The 23,954-nt window shown below is 44.4% G+C and overlaps 1 protein-coding gene across 1 annotated transcript in view; it reads right to left on the bottom strand.

Moving 5' to 3' along the window:
- The window catches only part of SYNGR3 (synaptogyrin 3), a 139,412-nt gene extending 115,685 nt beyond the window's left edge, over positions 1-23,727 (bottom strand). Inside the window, exon 1 of the mRNA XM_073636462.1 lies at positions 23,366-23,727. Within this exon, the coding sequence (XP_073492563.1) occupies positions 23,366-23,464 (99 nt within the window). The 5' untranslated portion in view covers positions 23,465-23,727. The remainder of the gene's footprint in view (positions 1-23,365) is intronic.
- Between the last annotated feature and the right edge of the window lie 227 nt (positions 23,728-23,954).

Here is a 23,954-nt window from a genome sequence, read left to right as displayed (position 1 = left end):
TATTAAAGCAGCCTATTGAAATCAATGGGCTTCCAATGCACCAAAACACCCCAAAAACCAGACATGTCAAAAATTGCACGACAATGCAATGCCGACAATGCCGTACCTTGCAACATGTTTTACCTGCGTATGAGCATCATTGGATATAGCTGGGATCCTATAGTCGCTGAGGAACTATAATTTTCAGCATGTCCAAGAGGCCAGTGTAGCACCCACTAGTGTGTAGTCTAGTTGTGAAGAAAAGTAGTCTGTGTGATTCTGGGTAATTGGTCGGGGTTACTGTAGGTCAGGCTGGAGGGCTCTTCATGTACCTCTCCCTGGTTCTAGAAGCAGCTAGAAGTTTCTAGAAGCTAGTGGGTGGAGGCAAAGAGGCTGAGATCTGCATATTCATCGGAATCTGGCCAATCCTCAGGTAGGGTGCCTTGCAGGGTGGTTAGGTCAGCCCATAAATATGGTGGAGCCTGGCCAGCTGGGATTTTTTTTTTTTTTTTGTCGGGTGGAAGATGGAGTGCTGAGGCTGTGTTGTGGAGCCTGGGAGGAAACCCCGAGGCTGAGGGGGCTCCGCCTCCAGGCTGGGAGCTGAGGAAGGAGAGAAGCTGACGAGAGTGATCTCCACTACCCTTTAGTCTCTTCTTGGAGACACCCTGGCTAGCATGGGAGGATCTGGGCAGCAGGAGGCCTGAACAGTCTTTTCCAAAGCAGCAGGATTCCAGGGACAGCATGAGTACCTCTACACCCCAGCAATCTTTCAAGGGTCAGTATTACAGCTAAACCCAATCCCTTGTCCTGGGACACTTTACAAGGCAGCCAGGACGGTCTGTAATTTCAAGAGAGGGGACATAGAGCTCCTACAAGTTTTGAGATTTTGCTAAACTCCACTAAGGGGACACAGAGCTCCTACAAAAGGAATTCTTACTGCCAATTGCATAGAGACTGATATTGTTCCAGAGGGAATACAGTCCAGGATTTGTCATTTTTTAGTGTTTATAGTGAAGGAAGTTGTCCTTAAGTTGTTCTATCAAGTTGGGCATCCCATAAACCCTTTCCACGTTGTCTTCCCCTATAAAACAACAAAAACAAGGGGGACCTAAAAACCCAGCAGCCCTCTAGGAGGTACCTGTAGTGCTACCCCAGCAAATGCCCTGATATTAATGGAACATTACTATTATAACTGGAAATTAGGCCTTGTATATCAAACAGTGAATACGGCCTCTCTGCTCAGGCAATTTACTTCCCTTACAAAGTACAAAGTTCTGATTTACAGTGCCATGACAGGCACCCATGTGATAGAATCCCTACATGCACCTTGACATAGCAAGAAACTGATTTATTGCAGTACACCGCATACACCATGTGGTGGTGCACTAAGGCGCCAGTGTGTTGGGGTTCCATTCAAAGCAAATCACGTGTTACTGCATCGCAGGAGGTGTAAATGCGCCCGTAGCTGAACTCTGTTCATTGGTTAATACAAAATCTGATCCTCTTGTATCAACTTGGATTTCCAGACCAAATGCTTAGTCTTTTGGTCTCTATACCAGCTACCATGGTGGGATCCTAGAGCAGCAAAATTATTTTAGGGCCGTGCTCATCTTGGGAGGGAGGATGGTTTCACTTAAAGTGGTTGTAAACCTCAGAAATGAAATATGAAGAAAGCTTTTTTACGTGCCTGTTCAATGTCGCCCCTGCGTGGGCAAACCGTGGCTTGTTATTATACTCTCTTGAAACCTAATAAAAATATTGAACCAGAAATATGAATAAAGCATGTCCCTCTATAGTTTGTTCTTGTCTCGATTAGGAGCACTAAGTGTCATTTCTGTCTGATGCTTTGTTCCTCTGCTATCAGCATGAATTACGCCTGACAAGTTTTCCTGACACCAAGAGAAAAAATGGTGACAGGGGAGGGACCTCCAGCTGACTGACAGCCTAAACTCTGTTCATGTGTGCTGTTTGAAGGGAGGTGTGTCCCTTCCCTCCAATCAGCTCTCAGAACTCTCCTCACTGAGCTCTGCAGTGTGTAATTTCAGCTCTCCGCCCCCTTTATACTAAACTAAGACAAGCTGCATAAACTCAGCACTTTGAACGGATGTAGAGAAGAGAAGACTGAGATAAACAGGTACAACTTATGTAGGAGGATTTGTTTCATCTCTGTGTTTTACCCAAGACCAGTCACTTCACTGTGTATATATAAGGGTTTACAACCACTTTAATGATGGATATTCTTCACCTAATACTTTTTGGAGTCGTTAACAAAACAGCCAGCAACTGTGAAACTACGGGTCTCAGCATGCCAGGGAAGACAACAAAACCTCATTATAAAACCTCATTATATTTCTCAAATACATTCTAATGTACCTCACAGTTCTTTAAAATGGGAAAAAGGAACGCCGTTAGCACAAATGGCTTTAGACAAAAGATAAGCATTTTTTGGTCACCTACCTCCAACATTTCAGACATTAAAAGCAGCTTTGACTTCTGCCCAAGTTGAAATTAACAGCCACACCTCCTAGTTTTTAGTCCCGCCCCTGTCTATTGCAGCTTTGACATTTGAATGACAGAGGCGGGGCTTAGCTATCAAAAAGTGTCTTTAGTTGGCACCTCTCTCCCTGTGGGCTAGCTTGACAAAGGGGGTGGTCCCCCTGAAACACGTTCGCCCACTCCCATGACATTGCTCAGTATTCTGTCCTAGAGCTACACAAGGCATGGCAATTGATGCTACTGGCTGGCTTCTCTGTCAGTGGCGCCACTGCACAGTGGCTTTCTTTATCTGCTAGTCCTGATCTATTTCTGGCATTGTACTTTCCATCTATTTGTTGCACTCTGGGCTGGACATGAGCAACTTAGATGTAAGTGTGGTATGTTTCAATAAAGTGATCATACATTGTTTTTACTAATTCCTGCACCCTGCTGCTTTGTTTCAGTTGCATGTGCTTTAAATGGATTCATGCTTGATTCTAACCTAGGAGCTTCAAAAATACCTTTCACCAGTTGTCCCCCATTTTGGACTCTATGAACTTTCATTTCAGTTACCTGGAGTGTTGAGTGGTATTATGTACATACAGTTGCACATAGATTTGTGTTTGTTTTCCATCAGAAAGTAGCAAGGCTTTATCTCTACTTGGGCAGTGGCCATGATCCTATGTACGGCCTGGGCCTAGGGTCTTCGGAGTTCCACGGAAATCTGTCTGAAGACTAAAGCTGGCCATAGAAGGGCAGAATTCCAAACAAAAATTCTAATGTATAGAATTTTCTAAGAAAGCTTTTTTGTTTTTCAAATAATTAGTGGGTTAAACCAACATTCATTTTTGACTGACAACGAAATTTGAAGGAGCAGGATGGAAACTTTTTCTTAAAAAAATGGATTTCTAACAGTGAATGTGGTTTTCTTTCAGTGAAGTCTATTTATTCCAAAATCAAATGTTAAAAGCACATTAAATCTTTCAAATGACATTTGAATGTTCCAGAGATTGTTTTCTCAGAGAATAGGTGCAGGAACTCCCCATTTCCGAGTCACTCCTTTTTCTCCGCCCCTACCCACCTCCGGGCATCATTTCTTGGTTCCACCCCTACCCACCTCTGGGCATCATTTCTTGGTTCCACCCTCTACCCACCTCTGGGCATCATTTCTTGGTTCCACCCTCTACCCACCTCTGGGCATCATTTCTTGGTTCCACCCCTACCCACCTCTGAGGATCATTTCTTGGTTCCACCCCTACCCACCTCTGAGGATCATTTCTTGGTTCCACCCTCTACCCACCTCTGGGCATCATTTCTTGGTTCCACCCCTACCCACCTCTGAGGATCATTTCTTGGTTCCACCCCTACCCAGCTCTGAGGATCATTTCTTGGTTCCACCCCTACCCACCTCTGGGCATCATTTCTTGGTTCCACCCTCTACCCACCTCTGGGCATCATTTCTTGGTTCCACCCTCTACCCACCTTTGGGCATCATTTCTTGGTTCCACCCCTACCCACCTCTGAGGATCATTTCTTGGTTCCACCCCTACCCACCTCTGAGGATCATTTCTTGGTTCCACCCTCTACCCACCTCTGGGCATCATTTCTTGGTTCCACCCCTACCCACCTCTGAGGATCATTTCTTGGTTCCACCCCTACCCAGTTCTGGGCATCATTTCTTGGTTCCACCCCTACCCAGCTCTGAGGATCATTTCTTGGTTCCACCTCTACCCAGCTCTGGGCATCATTTCTTGGTTCCATCCCTACCCACCTCCGAGGATCATTTCTTGGTTCCACCCCTACCCACCTCCGGGCATCATTTCTTGGTTCCACCCCTACCCACCTTCGGGCATCATTTCTTGGTTCCACCCTCTACCCACCTCCAAGTACTGCCTTTTTAGAGAATACAGAACCAATTATAATTTTTTTGGTGCAAATTAATTTGTATGGAATTTGGTAATGACAACATGAAAAGCAGTAAAATAGATCTCATGCAGCAAGTAACAATAGTGCCCCCCCACCCACAACAAAATTCCCCCCCTAGCAACAACAGACTCCCGGCAGCAACAACAGATCTCCCCACAGCCACCATCAATAGACTCTTCATCAGCCAGCAACAATAGACCCCTCCCTCAACAGTAAATCTCTTCCAGCAACATCTGACACCTCAGCGAAATAAGACCCACCCCCCCACAACAGTAGGTCCCCCTCCAGCAACAATAGAGCTCCTCAACAATAGACCACCCTGCAAGAATAGATCCCCTGAATGCTAGAATAGATTACCCAGCAGCCAGCATCAATAGACCCTGCAGCACACCCCAGCACCCTTTGCCATTAGATACAGTCAGTGCTGGAGGGGTTGGAACTGCGTTCCCCTGCGTTCCCGCTGAAAACGCAGCTTAACACAAATATGTGCAGGCCCACAAGGTGCAGCATTTAGCAGTGTTTTTTCCTTAAAAATATTTCAAGTGGTTGTAAAGCCTTACATATACCCAGTGAAGTGACTGGCTTCAGGTGATACACAGAGGTGGAACAAATCCTCCTACATAAGTTGTACCTGTTTATCTGCGGTGTTCTCTCCTCTACCTCTGTTCAAAGTCCAGAATTCATAAAGCTTGTCTGAGTTGTCAGGAAAAAGGGGGTGGAGAGTCACATTCTGCAGAGCTCAGTGAGGAGAGGTCTGAGAGCTGATTGGAGGAAAGGGAAGGGACAGCCCCCCCCCTTCACACAGCACACAGGAACAGAGCTGAAGCTGTCAATCAGCTGGAGCTCCCTCCCCTGTCACCATTTTTCTCTTGGTGTCAGGAAAACTTGGCAGAAGTGACTCATGCAGATAGCAGAGGAATGAAGCAGCAGACAGAAATTACACTTAGTGCTCTGGATTGGGACAAGAGAAGTGGTAGAGTGCTGTATAGTTCTAGGAGTTTCCTGAAAAGCCCCCCGCTAGGAAGAGACCTGCAGGCAGTAACACTTCAGATGTCGAGGAGCTACAGATCCCAGTGTGTCCTCCTAAGCAGAGACCATCCATCTGTAGCATAGTGGCTTAGTAGTTAGCACTTCTGTCTGGCAGTCCTAGGGTCAAATCCCAACCAGGATGCTATCTGCATGGAGTTTGCATTTTCCCCCTGCTTGCCTGGGCTTTCTTTGGGTACTCCTGTTTCCTCCCTGAAGACACGCTGGAAGGTAAATTGGCTTTAGTATATGTATGTAGGATAGGGGCCTTAGATTCTAAGTACCTTGGGGGCAAGGACTGATGTGAATGTAAACTGTTGGGACTATATACAGTGCCTTGAAAAAGTATTCATACCCCTTGAAATTTTCCACATTTTGTCATGTTACAACCAAAAACGTAAATGTATTTTATTGGGATTTTATGTGATAGACCAACACAAAGTGGCACATAATTGTGATGTGGAAGGAAAATGATAAATGGTTTTCAAATTTTTTTACAAATAAATATGTGAAAAGTGTGGGGTACATTTGTATTCAGCCCCCCTGAGTCAACACTTTGTAGAACCACCTTTTGCTGCAATTACAGCTGCAAGTCTTTTTTGGGATGTCTCTACCAGCTTTGCACATCTAGAGAGTGACATTTTTGCGAATTTCAGGCTAAATTCGGACCTGAAACGGACCAAAAGACGCACAGGACTAGTATGCAAATTCGCACCAGAGCCACATGGGAGATGTGTGAACTTGCTCCATAGAGAGCCGGTCACATTCTCCTGCTATTGTGAATTGGATGTGGGGATCCCGCATCCAGTTCGCAATAGTGTGAACCCAGTCTAAGTGACAGAAAATAATGTAGCCCTGTACTCAATATTACTGCATTAAATACAAGTGGTATAAGTATCTGCATTTAACTTGGTATCAGCCTCTTGCACTCTACTGCATGGGGAGAAGCAGCATGCTGGCTGATGAAGAGAGCAGAGTGACAGAGAGAAGAGCTCATCAGTATGCTGCTTCTACTTTAACCACTTGCCAACCAGGCCACTTCTGACATTTCTCTCCTACATGTAAAAATCATATTTTTTTGCTAGAAAATTACACAGAACCCCCAAACATTATATATGTTTTTTTAGCAGAGACCCTAGAGAATACAATGACGGTCATTGCAAATTTTTATCTTGCACAGTATTTGCGCAGCAATTTTTCAAACGTGTTTTTTTGGGAAAAAAACTGTTTCATGTTTAAAAAAAACAGAAAGTTAGCCCAATTTTTTTGCATAATGTGAAAGATGAAGTTACGCTGAGTAAATAGATACCTAACATGTCACTTCAAAATTGCACACACTCGTGGAATGGCGCCAAACTTCGGTACTTAAAAATCCCCATAGGCAACGGTTTCAAATTTTTTACTGGTTACATGTTTAGAGTTACACAGGAGGTCTAGGTCTAGAATTATTGCTCTCACTCTAATGTTCGCGGCGATACCTCACATGTGTGGGTCGAACACCATTTTCATATGTGAGCGGGACTTACATATGCGTTCGCTTCTGCGTGCGAGCACACGGGGACATTTAGTTTAACACTTTTTAAAAAAAAAAAAATTTTGATCACTTTTATTCCTATTACAAGGAATGTAAACATCCCTTGTAATAGAAGTATGGCATGATCGGTCTTCTTTACAGTGAGATATGGGGTCAATAAGACCCCCACATTTCACCTCTAGGCTGGGAAGCCTGAAATAAAAAAAAAAAAAAAACGACCCTGGCTTCCCAGCCAAGGTGTCGTCGTTTGTTTGAATACAGAGGCCAGGCGTGACGTCATAACATCGCGCCCGGGCCTCCGAACGATCATAGAGACTCCGGTGATCAAATCTCTATGGTTAACATCCGGGGCCGGCGGATCCGTTCTCCGACTCACCGCTGCCATCGGTGAGATGGTAGAAGCACCGGAGGGCGGCGGGAGAGGGGGGCGTCTCCCCTCGCCGTCCGTAAGAATGATCAAGCAGCTAGCATCATTCATGCAGGCATCATTCAGATATTCCCGCACAAAGTCAAGGACGTCATATGACGGCCAGATGTCGGCAAGTGGTTAAGTATCTAGTCACAGGCTGGGGATGGGGGAGAGGGAACCACTAAGGGAAAGTGAAACTGCAGCATAGAAAAATCAGGTTCCCTGCTAGATAGATCTTGCTGTGGGGCAGAGCTGTGTAAATCTCAGGACTGGATGGACAGACATACACATCTGCTGAAATGTACAACAGTTCTTATATATTTCTTTATTGTGTAGCTTTAAATCCAAACTCCATGCAGATATTGAAAAGCACAATTCCATGCATTTGTACATTAGTTAGAAAACTGTTGCACTCTTTGCATTTAAAAATGCATGTAACTACCTGAAATCGATTCGGTATCAGCAGAAGGATGTTTTTCTATGATACTTGTGCGGAAGGATTTGTAAGAGTGAGCAGAAGGATGAGCTCATCAGTGTTCTTCTACTCCACTGACAACACTCCTCACTGTGATCTCATAGAAACATAAAAAAAAGTGACGGCAGAAAAAAGACAAAGCAGTCTGTCAAGTCTACCTAATATTTATTTTTATGTTTTATACATTTTTTTTTTCTCATGAACTTTTTTGTCTGAGTATAGATTTACAGTATGTTTGTCCTAAGCATGTTTGACTGTCTCACAATCTCTGCTGGAAGTTTATTCCAAGCATCAACTATACATTCAGTAAAATAATACTTTCGAAGATTCGTTTTGAATTCCCCTCATTAGTTTGAGGTCATGCAATATTTGTTCATTTATTAAACAATAACGTTGGAAACGAGTTATTCATTGGTCTTATGTAATGTGCCTCGTTCAGCCCCGGAAGATTTTACCCCCTTCCTGACCGGAGCATTTTTTGCGATTCGGCACTGCGTTGCTTTAACTGACAATTGCGCGGTCGTGCGACCTTGTACCCAAACAAAATTGACGTCCTTTTTTTCCCACAAATAGAGCTTTTTTTTGGTGGTATTTGATCACCTCTGCGGTTTTTATTTTTTGTGCTATAAACAAAAAAAGAGCGACAATTTAAAAAAAAAAAACACATTATTTTTTACTTTTTACTATAATAAATATTGGCCAAAAATATATAAAAAAACATTTTTTTTCCTCAGTTTAGGCCGATATGTATTCTTCTACATATTTTTGGTAAAAAAAAATTGCAATAAGCGTATATTGATTGGTTTGCGCAAAATTTATAATGTCTACAAAATAGGGGATAGTTTTATGGCATTTTTATTTATTTATTTTTTTTTTCAGTAGTAATGGCGGCGATCTGCAATTTTTATCGGGACTGTGACATTATGACGGACAGATTGGACACTATTGACACTATTTTGGGATCATTGGCATTTATACAGCGATCAGTGCTAAAAAAATGCACTGATTACTGTGTAAATGACACTGGCAGTGAAGGGGTTAACCACTAGGGGGCTGTCAAGGGGTTAATTGTGTCCTAGGGAGTGATTCTAACTGTGGGGGGGAGGGGCTACACCTCACCTGACAGAGAGCTGTGATCACCACTTCAGCCCCGGAAGATTTTACCCCCTTCCTGACAATTTTTTGCGATTCGGCACTGTGTCGCTTTAACTGACAATTACGCGGTCGTGCGACGTTGCACCCAAACAAAATTGACGTCCTTTTTTTCCCACAAATAGATCTTTCTTTTGGTGGTATTTGATCATCTCTGCGGTTTTTATTTTTTGTGCTACAAACAAAAAAGAGCGTCAATTTTGAAAAAAAAAGCAATATTTTTTCCTTTTTGCTATAATAAATATCCCCCGAAAAATATATAAAAAACTAATTTCTTCCACAGTTTAGGCCGATATGTATTATTCTACATATTTTTGGTAAAAAAAAAATGTAATAAGTGTAAATTGATTGATTTGAGCAAAAGTTATAGCGTCTACAAAATAGGGAATAGATTTATTGTATTTTTTTATTATTAATTTTTTTTTTTACTAGTAATGGCGGTGATCTGCAATTTTTTTCGGGACCGCAACATTATGGCGGACACTTTGGACAATTTTGACACTATTTTGGGACCATTGTCATTTATACAGCGATCAGAGCAACAAATAGCCACTGATTACTGTATACATGACACTGGCAGGGAAGGTGTTAAACACTAGGGGGCGATCAAGGGGTTAAGTGTGTCCTAGGGAGGTATTCTAACTGTACGGGGGGATGGGCTCACTACAACATGACAGAGATCACTGCTGCTGATGACAGGGAGCAGTGGATCTCTGTCATGTTGCTAGGCAGAACAAGCAAATGCCTTGTTTACATAGGCATCTCCCCGTTCTGCCTCTCCTCACTGCAATCGCAGGCCGCTGGTAAACATCGAGTTCATGGGACCCTCAGGCACGCTCCCGCGGCGCGCGCGCGTGTCCAATAGGTACCAAATTCAAAGGGACGTACAGGTATGCCTATTTGCCTGCGTCATTCTGCCAACGTACATCTGTGTGCGGCGGTCAGCAAGTGGTTAAAGTCCCAGGACAAATAGGTTGGTTGTAAGGCAAGCAAAAATGGCCATACTCCGCCCAGGGGCCACAGTTTGGAGACCACTGAGCTAGGCAACAATTTCTATAGATATGCCAACTGTAGCCTGTCCAAATAAAGCTGGCTAAATTGTGCCATTAGGGCTCTTTCACACAGGGCAGATCAGTCATGATCCGCCCCGTGAACACCCGCTTGCTCAGCGGGGATCGATCCGCCGATCCCCGCTGAGCAGGAAGATGACAGGTCCATCGCTGCACGCTGTGCAGCGGCGGACCTGTCAGAGCGCCGCTCTCCCCTATGGGGGGATCGGATGATGACGGTCCGTAGTGTCCGTCGTCACCCGATCCGATCCGAAAACGGATGGAAAAGTAGGTTTTTCCTCCGTTACACTTTTCGGATCGGAGCGGGTCGGATGTCAGCGGACATGTCACCGCTGACATCCGACGCTCCATAGGGATGAATGTATGTCCGTTTTTCATCCGAAAACGGAAGGATGAAAAACGGACATACGGATCGTCCGTGTGAAAGAGGCCTTAGTATTATGCAAATCTTAATAGGTCAGTCCACTCGGCAGCGATGTTTTATCTACCTGGCTGCTGGCTTCCTACATCCATTGGTTTCTATTATGTACTGGATACTCCAACAATGAGATCTCCTTGCCACAGTTAACCGCTTGCCGACCGCCTCACGCGGATATACGTCGGCAGAAGGGCTCGTACAGGCATATTAACATACCTGTACGTTGCCCTTTAAGAAGCAGCTTGCGGGCGCGCGCTCAATGTTCGCGGGTCCCGCGGACTCGATCTCCGCGGGGATACCCGCGATCGTCTCACGGAGAGCAAGAACGGGGAAATGCTGATGTAAACAAGCATTTCCCCGTTCTGCCTAGTGACAGGGACACTGATCACCACTCCCTGTAATCAGGAGCAGTAATCAGTGATGTGTCACACATAGCCCCTCCCCCACATAGTTAGAATCACTCCCTAGGACACACCTAACCCCTACAGCGCCCCCTAGTGGTTAACCCCTTCACTGCCAGTCACATTTACACAGTAACCAATGCATTTTTAATCGCACTGATCGCTGTCTAAATGTGAATGGTCCCAAAATAGTGCCAAAAGTGTCCGATCTGTCTGATCGCCGTTATTACTAGTAAAAAAAAAAAAAAAAATTAATAAAAATGCCATAAAACTATCCCCTATTTTGTAGACGCTATAACTTTTGCGCAAACCAATCAATGAACGATTTTTTTTTACCAAAAATATGTAGAAGAATGCGTATCAGCCTAAACTGAGAAAAAAAATGTTTTTTATATATTTTTTGGGGATATTTATTGTAGCAAAAAGTGAAAACTAATGCGTTTTTTTTCAAAATTGTTGCTATTTTTTTGTTTATAGGGCAAAAAATAAAAACTGCAGAGGTGATCAATTACCACCAAAAGAAAGCTCTATTTGTGGGGAAAAAAAGGACGTCAATTTTGTTTGGGAGCCACGTCGCACGACCGCGCAATTGTCAGTTAAAGCGACGCAGTGCCGAATCACAAAAAGTGCTCTGGTCTTTTGACAGCCAAATGGTCCTGGGCTGAAGTGGTTAATTAAAGACTGTTCCTGTTCACCTGGGAGTGTTAGGTGTCCCTGGCCACTTTTGTGGGTCCCAGCTCCTCATTGCATTTTAATGTAAAATATAACTACCAGCAGGGAAATTAGGAGCCCCTACAATGGGCACAGCAGGTGTGCAGACCCTGGAACCAGGTTTTCAGATATCTGTAGGCCTCGTGCACACAGGCAATGTAAAACTCTCATTACACGCTTTATAACAGAGTGTGCATACTCACAAAGCCACTAAAGCATTTGCTTTGTATAGAGTGATACCTGATTGATCCTGCCTTCAGCTGTCCCTCCCATCTTCTCTATGTCCCAACTGCGGGCTGAGATTGTGTAGACCAGCTGGTGTCCTCTACTGAGCATGCTCTAATTTAATTTCCCATTTAAGCTCTTCATTTTCTCCTTTTTCTTATGTGTGCAGCCCACATGACTATAGAGTAGGGTTGCCACCTGTCCGGGATTCACCCGGCCAGTCCAGGTTTTGAATCATGTGTCCAGGATTCAGGCAGATTAAAATCCAAACACATTCTTTAAACTGGCCTGTGGCTCCCCAAGTAACCAAGATAGTCACACATAAATCTGTTGCCGTCCAGGAGCTGCAGGCGGCTGTCTGGGGGCAGGTTCGGCATCACGGGGGGGTGCAGGGCGATGATGTCAGCAAGAGCAATTTGGCCGCAACCACTGTTCGCTGTGGCACGCTTTGTGCACTGCATTACTACTCTCCTTGGGCCACCCAAAGGTGTCCCAGGCCGCTAAACTGTTCGGGTTTGGATCAAAGAAAAGGTGGCAACCCTGTGGGCATATAAACAGTGGTAAATGACACTCCCTTTTATTTGAATTGCTCTTCTGAAAGTTTTTGTTTTTTAATCATGTGACTGGCACAGCACCAATCACGGCTGTGCAGACACAGACTCACATTGTAGGGAGCATACATCAGCAGTGTAATAGAAGCCTCACCCAAAGATCTTTCCCTGCAGATGCCAAAGAACAGGGAGAGATCATGTGATCAGACAACAGTGCTGCAGGAATAAGGTTTTAAGAGGAATGAAAAAAACACAATACAGTGCCATGGTATATATAATTTATGTGAACGAATTAATGCAATTAACACTTCTCTGTTTAGTATCACTTTAAAGTATAGACCAATAGAAGTGAATATCCGTACATAGCCGTACTCAGGTATATTCCAATGCTTTTATGCATTGATGTAAGCAGACTAAGCACGCGCATGACCATATGACGTAATTTACAGTCAGGGAATCCATCATACATGCATGTGTGTACTGTATTTACCCGAGTACAGCCACGTACAGCCATCTACTTTTATGGCTCTTGTATGCTCTGGCTGTGACTGCAGTGGTGGCTGGTGGTTTTTTGTTTGGGGGGGCGGCAAACAATCAAACCCCCCCGCGGCAATTCAAACCCCCCCCACTCCCCCCGCTGTCCGCCAGTCAGTCCACCGGCACTTACCCCATCTAGGCGGCGGGCATCAGAAGAGCGGTGGTGGGGATCGGGCATCTGATGAGTTGCGGCAGGGATCCGGCATCCAGGCATCGGCGGGGACCGGGCATCCAGGCATCGGCCAGCCGCTCTTCTCCTCCTCGCTTCCGCTGTGCGTCTCCTCCCCTCATCCTAGGCATCCAACAGGATCGCCTGTCCTTTCAGCCAATCGGGTGACAGACCGGGAGGAGGATACAACAGCAAATATTAATTCGCTGTTGCAACACACCTGGGTGGGCTCCAGACACATCCTCTGCAACCCAAGCCCACCCATCCTATTTTAAAGCCTATTAGAGCCTCTGGCTCTAATCAGGTGCTTAAAAAAAAAACCCTGGCTGCTGTAATTCATGCGACGGTGCCCTGAAAGGGGCCGGACGCATGAATAGGGGGTGGCCGCGGTGGCCATGGATAGATTCATGCTATATATATATGCATATAGGGGGTGGCCTGGAAAGAGAGGGCGGTGTCCGGGCGCCCCTAATGAAAATTGCCATGATTTTATGCTAGAGCATATTTTAAGCCTCAAACTACCCATGTGCATAAGGCTATAAAGTGGGGTCAGCTGCTTGCTAGGAAATCAGTTATACCTGTAAATGACTATTGCAATGCAGTACATGCATTGAGAAGTGAAAAAAGGTATTGCTTCACTTTAAATACATTTTTGTTTTACATACAGTATCTCATGAAAGTGAGTACACCCCTCACATTTTTGTAATTATTTTATTATATCTTTTCATGTGACAACACTGAAGAAATGACACTTTGCTACAATGTAAAGTAGTGAGTGTACAGCTTGTATAACAGTGTAAATTTGCTGTCCCCTCAAAATAACTCAACACACAGCCATTAAAGTCTAAATCACTGGCAACAAAAGTGACTACACCCCTAAGTGAAAATGTCCAAATTGGGCCCAATTAGCCATTTTCCCTCCCCAGTGTCATGTGACTTGTTAGTGTTACAAGGTCTCAGGTGTGAATGGGGAGAAGGTGTGTTAAATTTGGTGTTATCGCTCTCACTCTCTCATACTGGTCACTGGACGTTCAACATGGCACCTCATAGCAAAGAACTCTCTGAGGATCTGAAAAAAAGAATTGTTGCTCTACATAAAGATGGCCTAGGCTATATGAAGATTGCCAAGACCCTGAAACTGAGCTGCAGCACGGTGGCCAAGACCATACAGCGGTTTAACAGGACAGGTTCCACTCAGAACAGGCCTCGCCATGGTCAACCAAAGAAGTTGAGTGCACATGCTCAGCATCATATACAGAGGTTGTCTTTGGGAAGTAGACATATGAGTGCTGCCAGCATTGCTACAGAGGTTGAATGGGTGGGGGGTCAGCCTGTCAGTGCTCAGACCATATGCCGCACACTGCATCAAATTGGTCTGCATGGGTGTCATCCCAGAAGGAAGCCTCTTCTAAAGATGCACAAGAAAGCCTGCAAACAGTTTGCTGAAGACAAGCAGTCTAAGGACATGGATTACTGGAACCATGTCCTGTGGTCTGATGAGACCAAGATAAACTTTTTTGGTTCAGATTGTGTCAAGCGTGTGTGGCGGCAACCAGGTGAGGAGTACAAAGACAAGTGTGTCTTGCCTACAGTCAAGCATGGTGGTGGGAGTGTCATGGTCTGGGGCTGCATGAGTGCTGGGGGACACTGGAGACTACAGTTCATTGAGGGAATCATGAATGCCAACATGTACTGTGACATACAGAAGCAGAGCATGATCCCCTCCCTTCAGAGACTGGGCCGCAGGGCAGTATTCCAACTACCCAAAACACACCTCCAAGACAACCACTGCCTTGCTAAAGAAGCTGAGGGTAAAGGTGATGGACTGGCCAAGCATGTCTCCAGACCTAAACCCTATTGAGCATCTGTGGGGCATCCTCAAATGGAAGGTGGAGGAGCACAAGATCTCTAACATCCACCAACTCCGTGATGTCATCATGGAGGAGGGGAAGAGGACTTCAGTGGCAACCTGTGAAGCTCTGGTGAACTCCATGCCCAAGAGGGTTAAGGCAGTGCTGAAAAATAATGGTGGCCACACAAAATATTGACACTTTGGGCCCAATTTGGACATTTTCACTTAGGGGGTGTACTGACTTTTGTTGCCAGCGGTTTAGACATTAATGGCTGTGTGTTGAGTTATTTTGAGGGGACAGCAAATTTACACTGTTATACAAGCTGTACACTCACTACTTTACATTGTAGCAAAGTGTCATTTCTTCAGTGTTGTCACATGAAAAAATATAATAAAATATTTACAAAAATGTGAGGGGTGTACTCACTTTTGTGAGATACTGTACATGCTCTGGTCCCACTGTGTACTTAAAAGTTTTATTATGCCTGTATACGTAGTGAATGATGTGTTTCTGCACCTGATCAATGCTAATCACCATAAGGGCCCATAGAAAACAAATGTTTTCTATATGCTCCATTCATGCTGCATTTTTCCACAACTCCGTAGAATTTACGTGAAGTCACTGTCCATTTTTGGAAATTAAATGAATAAAATGTTACTTGTAACAATATAAGGCGGTGCCTTGTTATCTAAAATGAGCAGCCACAGCATGTAAAGTATCCGTGTAACATCCATGATATATGATCAAGGTGCAAAGTATAAACCCAGCCCAATGACACAGCTGCTAGATATTTCTAAGGGACTTTCCTGAAGCTCTGCAATCCGGAAGCTAAAATAAATGGCAGACTTTATTCTTTTTACTTCCTTTATTTATTCACTCCTCTTCAAGTATTCGCCCTTCAAAATCTGGAATCTTTCTGTAATGGAGTGTGGAGGAGTGTGCGATTTATGGGTTTCTCTCATTGGGATGCACACAGTGATCATATGTAAAGTGTAGCAACGCTGTGCAATCAGTTTACTGCAGTCACATGTGTGAATGAATGGTCAATTCTGATAGGCTACTGCACTTTGTATAGTGCCCTCAAATACCTTGTAATGGTGCCTCTTATGTTATATGTATAATGTCCAAAACAGAGGCCAAAGCTTATTTCTGGGCAAAATATCCCTTCTACCTACCCTGCTCCCACTGTTTTCTAAAAAAAAAAAAATGATGATGATTTTACTTAATATGTCTCCTTTCTGTGGCCGATATAGTCCGTCATTGTAGGATAGTTTTGCATGTACTGTTTGGATGAGGACAAGTCTATTGTATCTCTTTCCTGCTCCCACCCAATCACATTTATACCCTTAAATATACCCAGTGAAGTGACTAGCCTCAAATGAAACAAATCCTTCTACATGGGTTGTACCTGTTTATCTGCAGAATCTCTCCTCTACAGTCTTCCAAAGTACACAATTTACACAGCATTTCTAAACTCCTGAAGGCAGGGGGCGGGCATCTGATCTAACACATTGCACAGCCCAGAGAGGAGAGCTGAGTGTAATCTGTGACCTGAGTGAATACTCCTCCCTATACAATGTCTCATAAGAAAACATGTACAGCTGAGGCTTCTGTGTGCTGGAGGGGGTGGAGGGACCACCCCCCCCCCCTGAGATTCTGTGGTGTTAGTATAACTTGTCAGAAGTGACTTTTGCAGATAGCAGAGGGAATAGAGAGCAGACAGAAATCACTGTAGGTACTTTGGATTGAGGCAAATAAACACTATAGAAAGCTATGCTATGTTCATTTTTTATTTCGCCCCCTACTGTTAACCCCTTCCTTGCCAGTGACATTTACACAGTAATCAGTGCATTTTTATAGCACTGATCGCTGTATAATTGTCAATGGTCCCAAAAATGTGTCAAAAGTATCCGATGCGTCCGCCATAATATCCCAGTCCAGATAAAAATCGCAGATCGCCACTATTAATAGTGGAAAAAAAATAATAATAAAAATGCCATAAATCTATCCCCTATTTTGTAGACACGATAACTTTTGCGCAAACCAATCAATATACGCTTATTGCGATTTTTTTTTAACAAAAATATGCAGAAGAATAAAAAATTTTTTTGATAAAAAAATGTGGGATATTATAGCAAAAAGTAAAAGATATTGTGTTTTTTTCAAAATTGTCACTCTTCTTTTGTTTATAGCGCAAAAAATAAAAACCACAGAGGCGATCAAATACCACTAAAAGAAAGCTCTATTTGTGGGGAAAAAAAAAAGGACGTCAATTTTGTTTGGGTATAGCATCGCACGACCGCGCAATTGTCAGTTAAAGCGATGCAGTGCCGAATCGCAAAAAAATGGACTGGTCATTGAGCAGCCAGATCTTCCGGGGCTGAAGTGGTTAAAACAGTTTATTGATCTTATTTATTTTTACTCTGTATTCGAAAGGCTGTTTTTTTTTTTTTTTTTTTTTTTTTGAACATGTGACCAGCAGGAGAGGACTAGAAGCTCCTCCTGCTTATGTTTCCCTGCAGACAGGCTGGGAAAGAGCTGAGTCATGTGACAGCTGTATATCGATTAGGAAAAGGGTTTTTTTTTTTTATTACATAATTACAGTGCCATCATCCACATACAGTAATAGACGGGAGAATGTAAAATTAAACAGTGTGTGTTTTAGTATCACTTTGAGGAAGAACTATCATTGCAATTTTTTACACTGTTCTGCTTTAAAGGATAAGTACAGCCAAAGCTTGTTGGGCTGTACTTCTACTGTGGATCACAGGAGTGAAGTTCGTTCTGCACTCCTGTGACCCGTCTTTAGCAGACAGCGGTCTGAAGCCCGCTGTCGGCTGATGTCACAGAGCCGGTCCAGGCTCGGGCAAGATCGTGACCATATGGTCAGGATCCGCCCACATGCCTGGACTGTCACCCAGCTCAGCCTCTCAGGGAGCCGCTAAGAGCCTGAGCCGGCCCCTCCCGCCCCCTCCCTCCCCCACAGCCCAGCACGCCAGTGAGCGGGGCAGAGCAGACAGCGGTGACTGACAGTCACCAGCTCTCTGCTCAGGGAGCTCTGAGAAAGTGATCGGCGGTGTTTGATCTCTCGGTCCCCAGTCTTAAAGGGGTTGTAAAGGTTCATGTTTTTTCACCTTAATGCATCCTATGCATTAAGGTGAAAAAACACCTGTCAGTGACCGGCCCCCCCAGCCCCCCGTTTTACTTACCTGAACCCTCAAACTTGTCCCACAGGGACGCGCTTTCTCTCTGCAGGGGGTTCTCGGCTGTTGATTGGATAGATTGATAGCAGCACAGCCATTGGCTCCCGCTGCTGTCAATCAAATCCAATGACGCGAGCGCCGGAGGGCAGGGCCGAGTCCTACATTCAGCGTCTCGGGATCGCGCCCGCAAAGTAACCCCCACCCCTGGGAAAGCACTTCTCCGAGGGGGTTATCTGATGTGGGGAGGAGCCGAGAGAGCCGCCGAGGGACCCCAGAAGAGGAGGATCGGGGCCACTCTGTGCAAAACGAGCTGCACAGTGGAGGTAAGTATGATATGTTTGTTATTTTTTTTTTTTAAAAACATGAACCTTTAGTGTTACTTTAAAGCCGGCAGGGGACAGCCAGGTATACATCACCTAGGTAAGTGTGAATCTGAAAAAACAAACAACCCATACTTCTCTTTTAACTAGGGATTAATGCCATTGCCAAAGGATCAGTTCAGCCTTCAGTATGGCTGTCTCTGTTTTGCTTCTATTTTATGCATCAACAAATAAAACCTGTATAGGCGGTGTGTGATAAAATGTTGTCAGGTGGTTTTCTGTAAAGACTATAGGTCACACTGAAAATGAAAGTAGACTTTAGTTATCTGATACTGAGGCCAAACCATAAGCAAATATCTAAGAGGGAAATTTTTTTAAAGTGAACCTGTTCTCAAAATACGCACTATAAATCTTTTACATATTCTGAACAAGCAGAAAAAAGCACTTTAAATAAGCAGTCAATCAGCTTTGTAGCCTTAGACTTTGTGGAGAAATGAATCTTCAAAGTTAACAATGGCACTGGAATCACGTCTCTTTTCTGCTTTACTTGCTATGAGAAGTAGAATCTTGGAAGCCACTAAACCTTCTCATTTAAACATAAGGCAAGGTGTTCCTGAGAAGCTAGCAAACGTCTAAAGCTGACTTTAGTCATTTGTTTTGATCTCTGAGAATGAATTATTTTACAGCACAAGCAGTTAGAGAGTTAGGGCTTGGGTTGAGATCTTGTTCTTTACCACTTCTTGACCGCCCCATAGCAAATTTACTGCGACAGGGCGGTCGCGCTTTGCAGAATCACGTATATATACATGATTCTGTACTTTCGGGTTTTAGGCACAAGTGCGCGCCGGCAGCCAGGAGCTGATAAGTGGGTCCCGCAGACCTGATGATCATTCGGTACACTGACAGAATGCCAGTCTACCTATAAACAAGGCAAATTGCCATTCTGTCAGTACAGAAGGCATGGATCCTGTGTTTTGGTAAAGCAGAAACACTGATCCATGTCTTCCACTAGTAAAAGCACCTCCACGACTGTAGTAAAACACTGGCTAGGCACACAGTTAGCCCTTTGATTGCCTCTGATGTTAACCCCTTCCCTACCAGTGTCATTAGTACAGTGACAGTGCATATTTTTTAGCATGAGTGTCTCAGGTCCTCATTGGTTAGATTGATTGCAGCGGGAGCCATTGGCTCCTACTGCTGTCAATCAAATTCAGTGACATGGGAGCCGGGGCGCAGGGCCGAGTCCTGCTGTCTGTGTCAATGAAAGCAGCAGCAGGACTCGGGAGCGCGCCAGCACGAGTGCCCCCATGGAAACCGGCTCCCATGGAAACTAGGTAGAGGGTTCATTTTAGGCCTAACATTACAGGAAGGGTTAGTGTTATGGTTAGTATTAGCGTTGGGGTTTTCAGGAAGTGCTAGTGTTGGGGCTATAGAATGGGTTTATGTTAGAGTTGGGATTATAGGTTACAGGGTGGGTTAGTGTTAGGTTTACAGTTACAGGATGAGTTAGTATTAGGTTTAGGGTTACAGTGTGGGTTAGTGTTGGGATTACAGGGAGGGTTAGTGTTAGGGTTAGAGGGTGGGATAGTGTTAAGATTACAATGAGAGTTAGCATCAGGGTCATAGGGTGGGTTGGTGATAGGATTACAAGGAGTTAGTGTTAGGGCTATAGGTTGGTGTTAGGATTACAAAGTGAGTTAGTGTCAGGGTCATAGGGTGGATTGGGGTTAGGATTACAAGGAGAGTTAGTGTTAGGGTTTTAGGGTGGGTTGGTGTTAGGATTAAAAGGACAATTAGTGTCGGTGTTATAGGGTGGGTTGGTGTTAGGATTACAAGGAGAGTTAGTGTTAGGGCTATAGGGTGGGTTAGTGTTAGGATTACAAGGAGAGTTAGTGTCAGGGTCATAGGGTGGGTTGGTGTTAGGATTACAAGGAGAGTTAGTGTTAGGGCTATAGGGTGGGTTGGTGTTAGGATTACAAGGAGTTAGTGTTAGGGCTATAGGGTGAGTTGGTGTTAGGATTACAAGGAGAGTTAGTGTTAGGGTTTTAGGGTGGGTTGGTGTTAGGATTACAAGGAGAGCTAGTGTCAGGGTCAAAGTGTGGGTTGGTGTTAGGATTACAAGGAGAGCTAGTGTCAGGGTCATAGGGTGGGTTGGTGTTAGGACTATAAGGAGAGATAGTGTCAGGGTCATAAGGTGGGTTGGTGCTAGGATTACAAGGAGAGTTAGTGTCAGGGTCAAAGGGTGGGTTGGTGTTAGGATTACAAGGAGAGCTAGTGTCAGGGTCAAAGGGTGGGTTGGTGTTAGGATTACAAGGAGAGCTAGTGTCAGGGTCATAGGGTGGGTTGGTGTTAGGATTATAAGGAGAGATAGTGTCAGGGTCATAAGGTGGGTTGGTGCTAGGATTACAAGGAGAGTTAGTGTTAGGGTTATAGGGTGTGTTAGTTTAAGGATTAGAAGGAGAATTTGTTTTAGGGTTATAGGATGAATTAGTGTTAGGATCACAGGAATAGTTACTGTTAGGGTTAAAGGGTGGGTTAGGCCCTTTTTTCATGGGCATGAGAAGGTGGCATAACCAGATGATTAGGCAATGTTTTCAACTCGCCCCAGCTGTATACCAAAACCAGCCATGATAAGGTTAGAGGGAGGGTTATTATTATGAGGAGAGCAATAGGGATGGATCAATGCGGGGGGCCTCAGGGAATGGCATGCTCTCTGTATCAGGAACTCTGAGCCAAAAACCACCAATACCAATCTCTCAGTATTGAAACTAAAGTACCAATCCAAATTACAACCTAACAGACAGTTTATTGAACTCTATGGTAGCCAACCATAATCCACCCAGAATGCTTTTTAGTGAGACGGCAACCAATCACAGTGCAGTTTGTGAAGGATCACTGCAAGTGGAAAGAAGGCCAAGTGCATGCACATCCACAAATGGTCAGTACCCAAATCGCACAAAGCACACAAATCCCTAGAGACAAGAGTGCCAGGGTAGGTTCCTTCTTCAAGTTCACTGGAAATCACTGAAAAGTAACCGTTTTAAAAGCACACAAACCTCAATATGACTAATGTGGCCACTAATTCCCTGAACCAATAGACTGAACCCTAAAAAAAAAAAAAAAGCCTGCCTTCACTGTACAGGATGACAGGTCCACTTTAAAGCTGCAGTGGAGAGGGAGAGATTCAGTTCAACTCTTTTATCAATAATGTTCGTTTTAATAATACATTGGGACTACAAAGCTTTGACATGATTACAAGGCTGTGCAGCCACAGGAGAGTGTGTGTGCATGGATGGTAATTATAACATGTAGCGCTGTGCGTGTGTTCTCACAATACTCACTGCATACAACCTTTGCATACAGAAGCCATCTCCTCCCTTATGGTCGGCGGTCCCATCTCCTGCAAATGAGCCAATGAAAGAAGACAGCGGAACATAATCATGTCTGTTCCACACCGTTTTCTTCCATGTCTTATTTTTTATTTTGTGATAATACCAGCTGCAAAATATCATCCCTGTTTTTTTTTAATGATTTTATTACATGGCCAAAGTGGTCTGCATCTGGGAACATGTAAACCCTGGACTGAGCTGCCCATGTCACCGAGCCTTGGTATGAGGGCACATCTCAATGCAGCTGGGATCATAAGCGATAGATAGATAGATAGAAAGATAGATAGATAGATAGATAGATAGATAGATAGATAGATAGATAGATAGATAGATAGATAGATAGATAGATAGATAGATAGATAGATACGAAATATCACGTCTGTGGATTATAAGATTGTCACCTCTGAGGTGTTGGCCCTTCATTATTATCCTCATGGTCTGCTAGCATCTAAATACTGGACATAGGTGTCCATGTCACTGAGCCTAGGTGTGGGGGCACATCTCAATGCAACTGGGATCATAAGCAAAAGAGATAGATAGATAGATAGATAGATAGATAGATAGATAGATAGATAGATAGATAGATAGATAGATAGAAAATATCACTTCTGTGAACTAAAGGATTGCCACCTCCAAGGACCTGGCCCTTCATTAATGTCCTCATGTTCTGCTGGCACCTAAATGGTGGACATTGGTGCCCATATCACCAAGCCTAGGTGTGGGGCATATCTCAAATGCAACTGTGATCATATAAAATGATTGTCACCTCCAAGATACTGGCCCTTCATTATTGTCCTCATGTTCCGCTGGCAACGGTGGACGTAGGTGCCTATATGTCACTAAGCCTAGGTGTGTGAGAACATCTCAGTGCAACTGGGATCATATTATATGATTGCTCCCTTCAAGGGGCTGGCCCTCCATTAATGTCCTCATGTTATGGTGGCATTTAGCACGTGGACATAGGTGCCCAGGTCACCAAGCCTAGGTTTGTGGGAACATCTCATTGCAACAGGGATCATATTATATCGTTGCTCCCTTCAAGGGGCTGGCTCTCCATTAATGTTCTCGTGTTATTCTGGCATCTAAACCGTGGACATAGGTGTCCATGTCACCGAGCCTAGGTTTGTGGGCACATCTCAAGGCAACTGGGATCATAAGCAAAATCTACAGAAAGCTCTAGCAAATTTAAAACATAGATAGATAGATAGATAGATAGATAGATAGATAGATAGATAGATAGATAGATAGATAGATAGATAGATAACATCGCCTATGCGAAATATAAGATTGCCACCAACCACCTAGGTACTGGTTCTTTGTTAATGGTCTACTGGCATCTAAACCATGAAACCACCAGAAGCTCAGGTATGGGGCCATTCCCAAGCGTTGTCACCTAATAATAAACAGCAGCTAGAGATCTATCTTCATTTTTCATTCTTCGCTGGTGACAATGTAGCTCAACTGTTAGAATCTCGAAAATTTAATCAGTGATACCCATTCTACCCCCCCTTAAAGGATGGTCTGACCAAGAGCATCACTTACCCAAGATAATATCCTGACAATGGTCTGGGGCTGTTTGAGGAATTCTATAGGGTCAAAGCCCCCTCCTGCCCTTCCAGCTCCAAAAGAGGCTCCTTCCATGTCTGCAATGTCAGAGCTGAGCTGACCCCTCTGTGTCTCACTGTCTGCCTTCTCCTTTAGCTGTTGGCAGAGCGGCTGTCCTTCCCCCTGCGCTGTCCCTCTGTCCGTCTGCACCCTTCCCCACCTCCTCCTCCTGCTGCTGTCAGTCTGTGCACTCAGTCTCTGTCTGTGGTGCTGAGTGTATGAGCATTACAACCTCATCTCATGCTGCTCCTCCCTCATCTCCTCCAGTCCTTCTCTCCCTCTGCTCTCCTCTCCCCTCTTCTGCTTCCTCCTTATCATCCTTCACAGTTCTCCTCTCCTTATCTCCCCCCCTCTTTACACCCTCCCTCCTCTCCTTTTGATGCTCTTCATTCTCTCCCTCTGGTAGTCAGGGTTAAGGTGGTTTTGGAAGGTAAGGCATTTCCTCCATGGATGAGGATTGCAGAATTATACAAAGCAAAGCTCTTCTAATAAAGACCATCCTGGTCCCATCTATCTGCTTATTGCA

Source organism: Aquarana catesbeiana, linkage group LG06 (genome assembly GCF_042186555.1).
Source record: "Aquarana catesbeiana isolate 2022-GZ linkage group LG06, ASM4218655v1, whole genome shotgun sequence".
NCBI classification, from domain to species: domain Eukaryota; kingdom Metazoa; phylum Chordata; class Amphibia; order Anura; family Ranidae; genus Aquarana; species Aquarana catesbeiana.
Note: the sequence above shows the minus strand (reverse complement) of the source record. Positions and strands in the feature narration are given on the sequence as shown.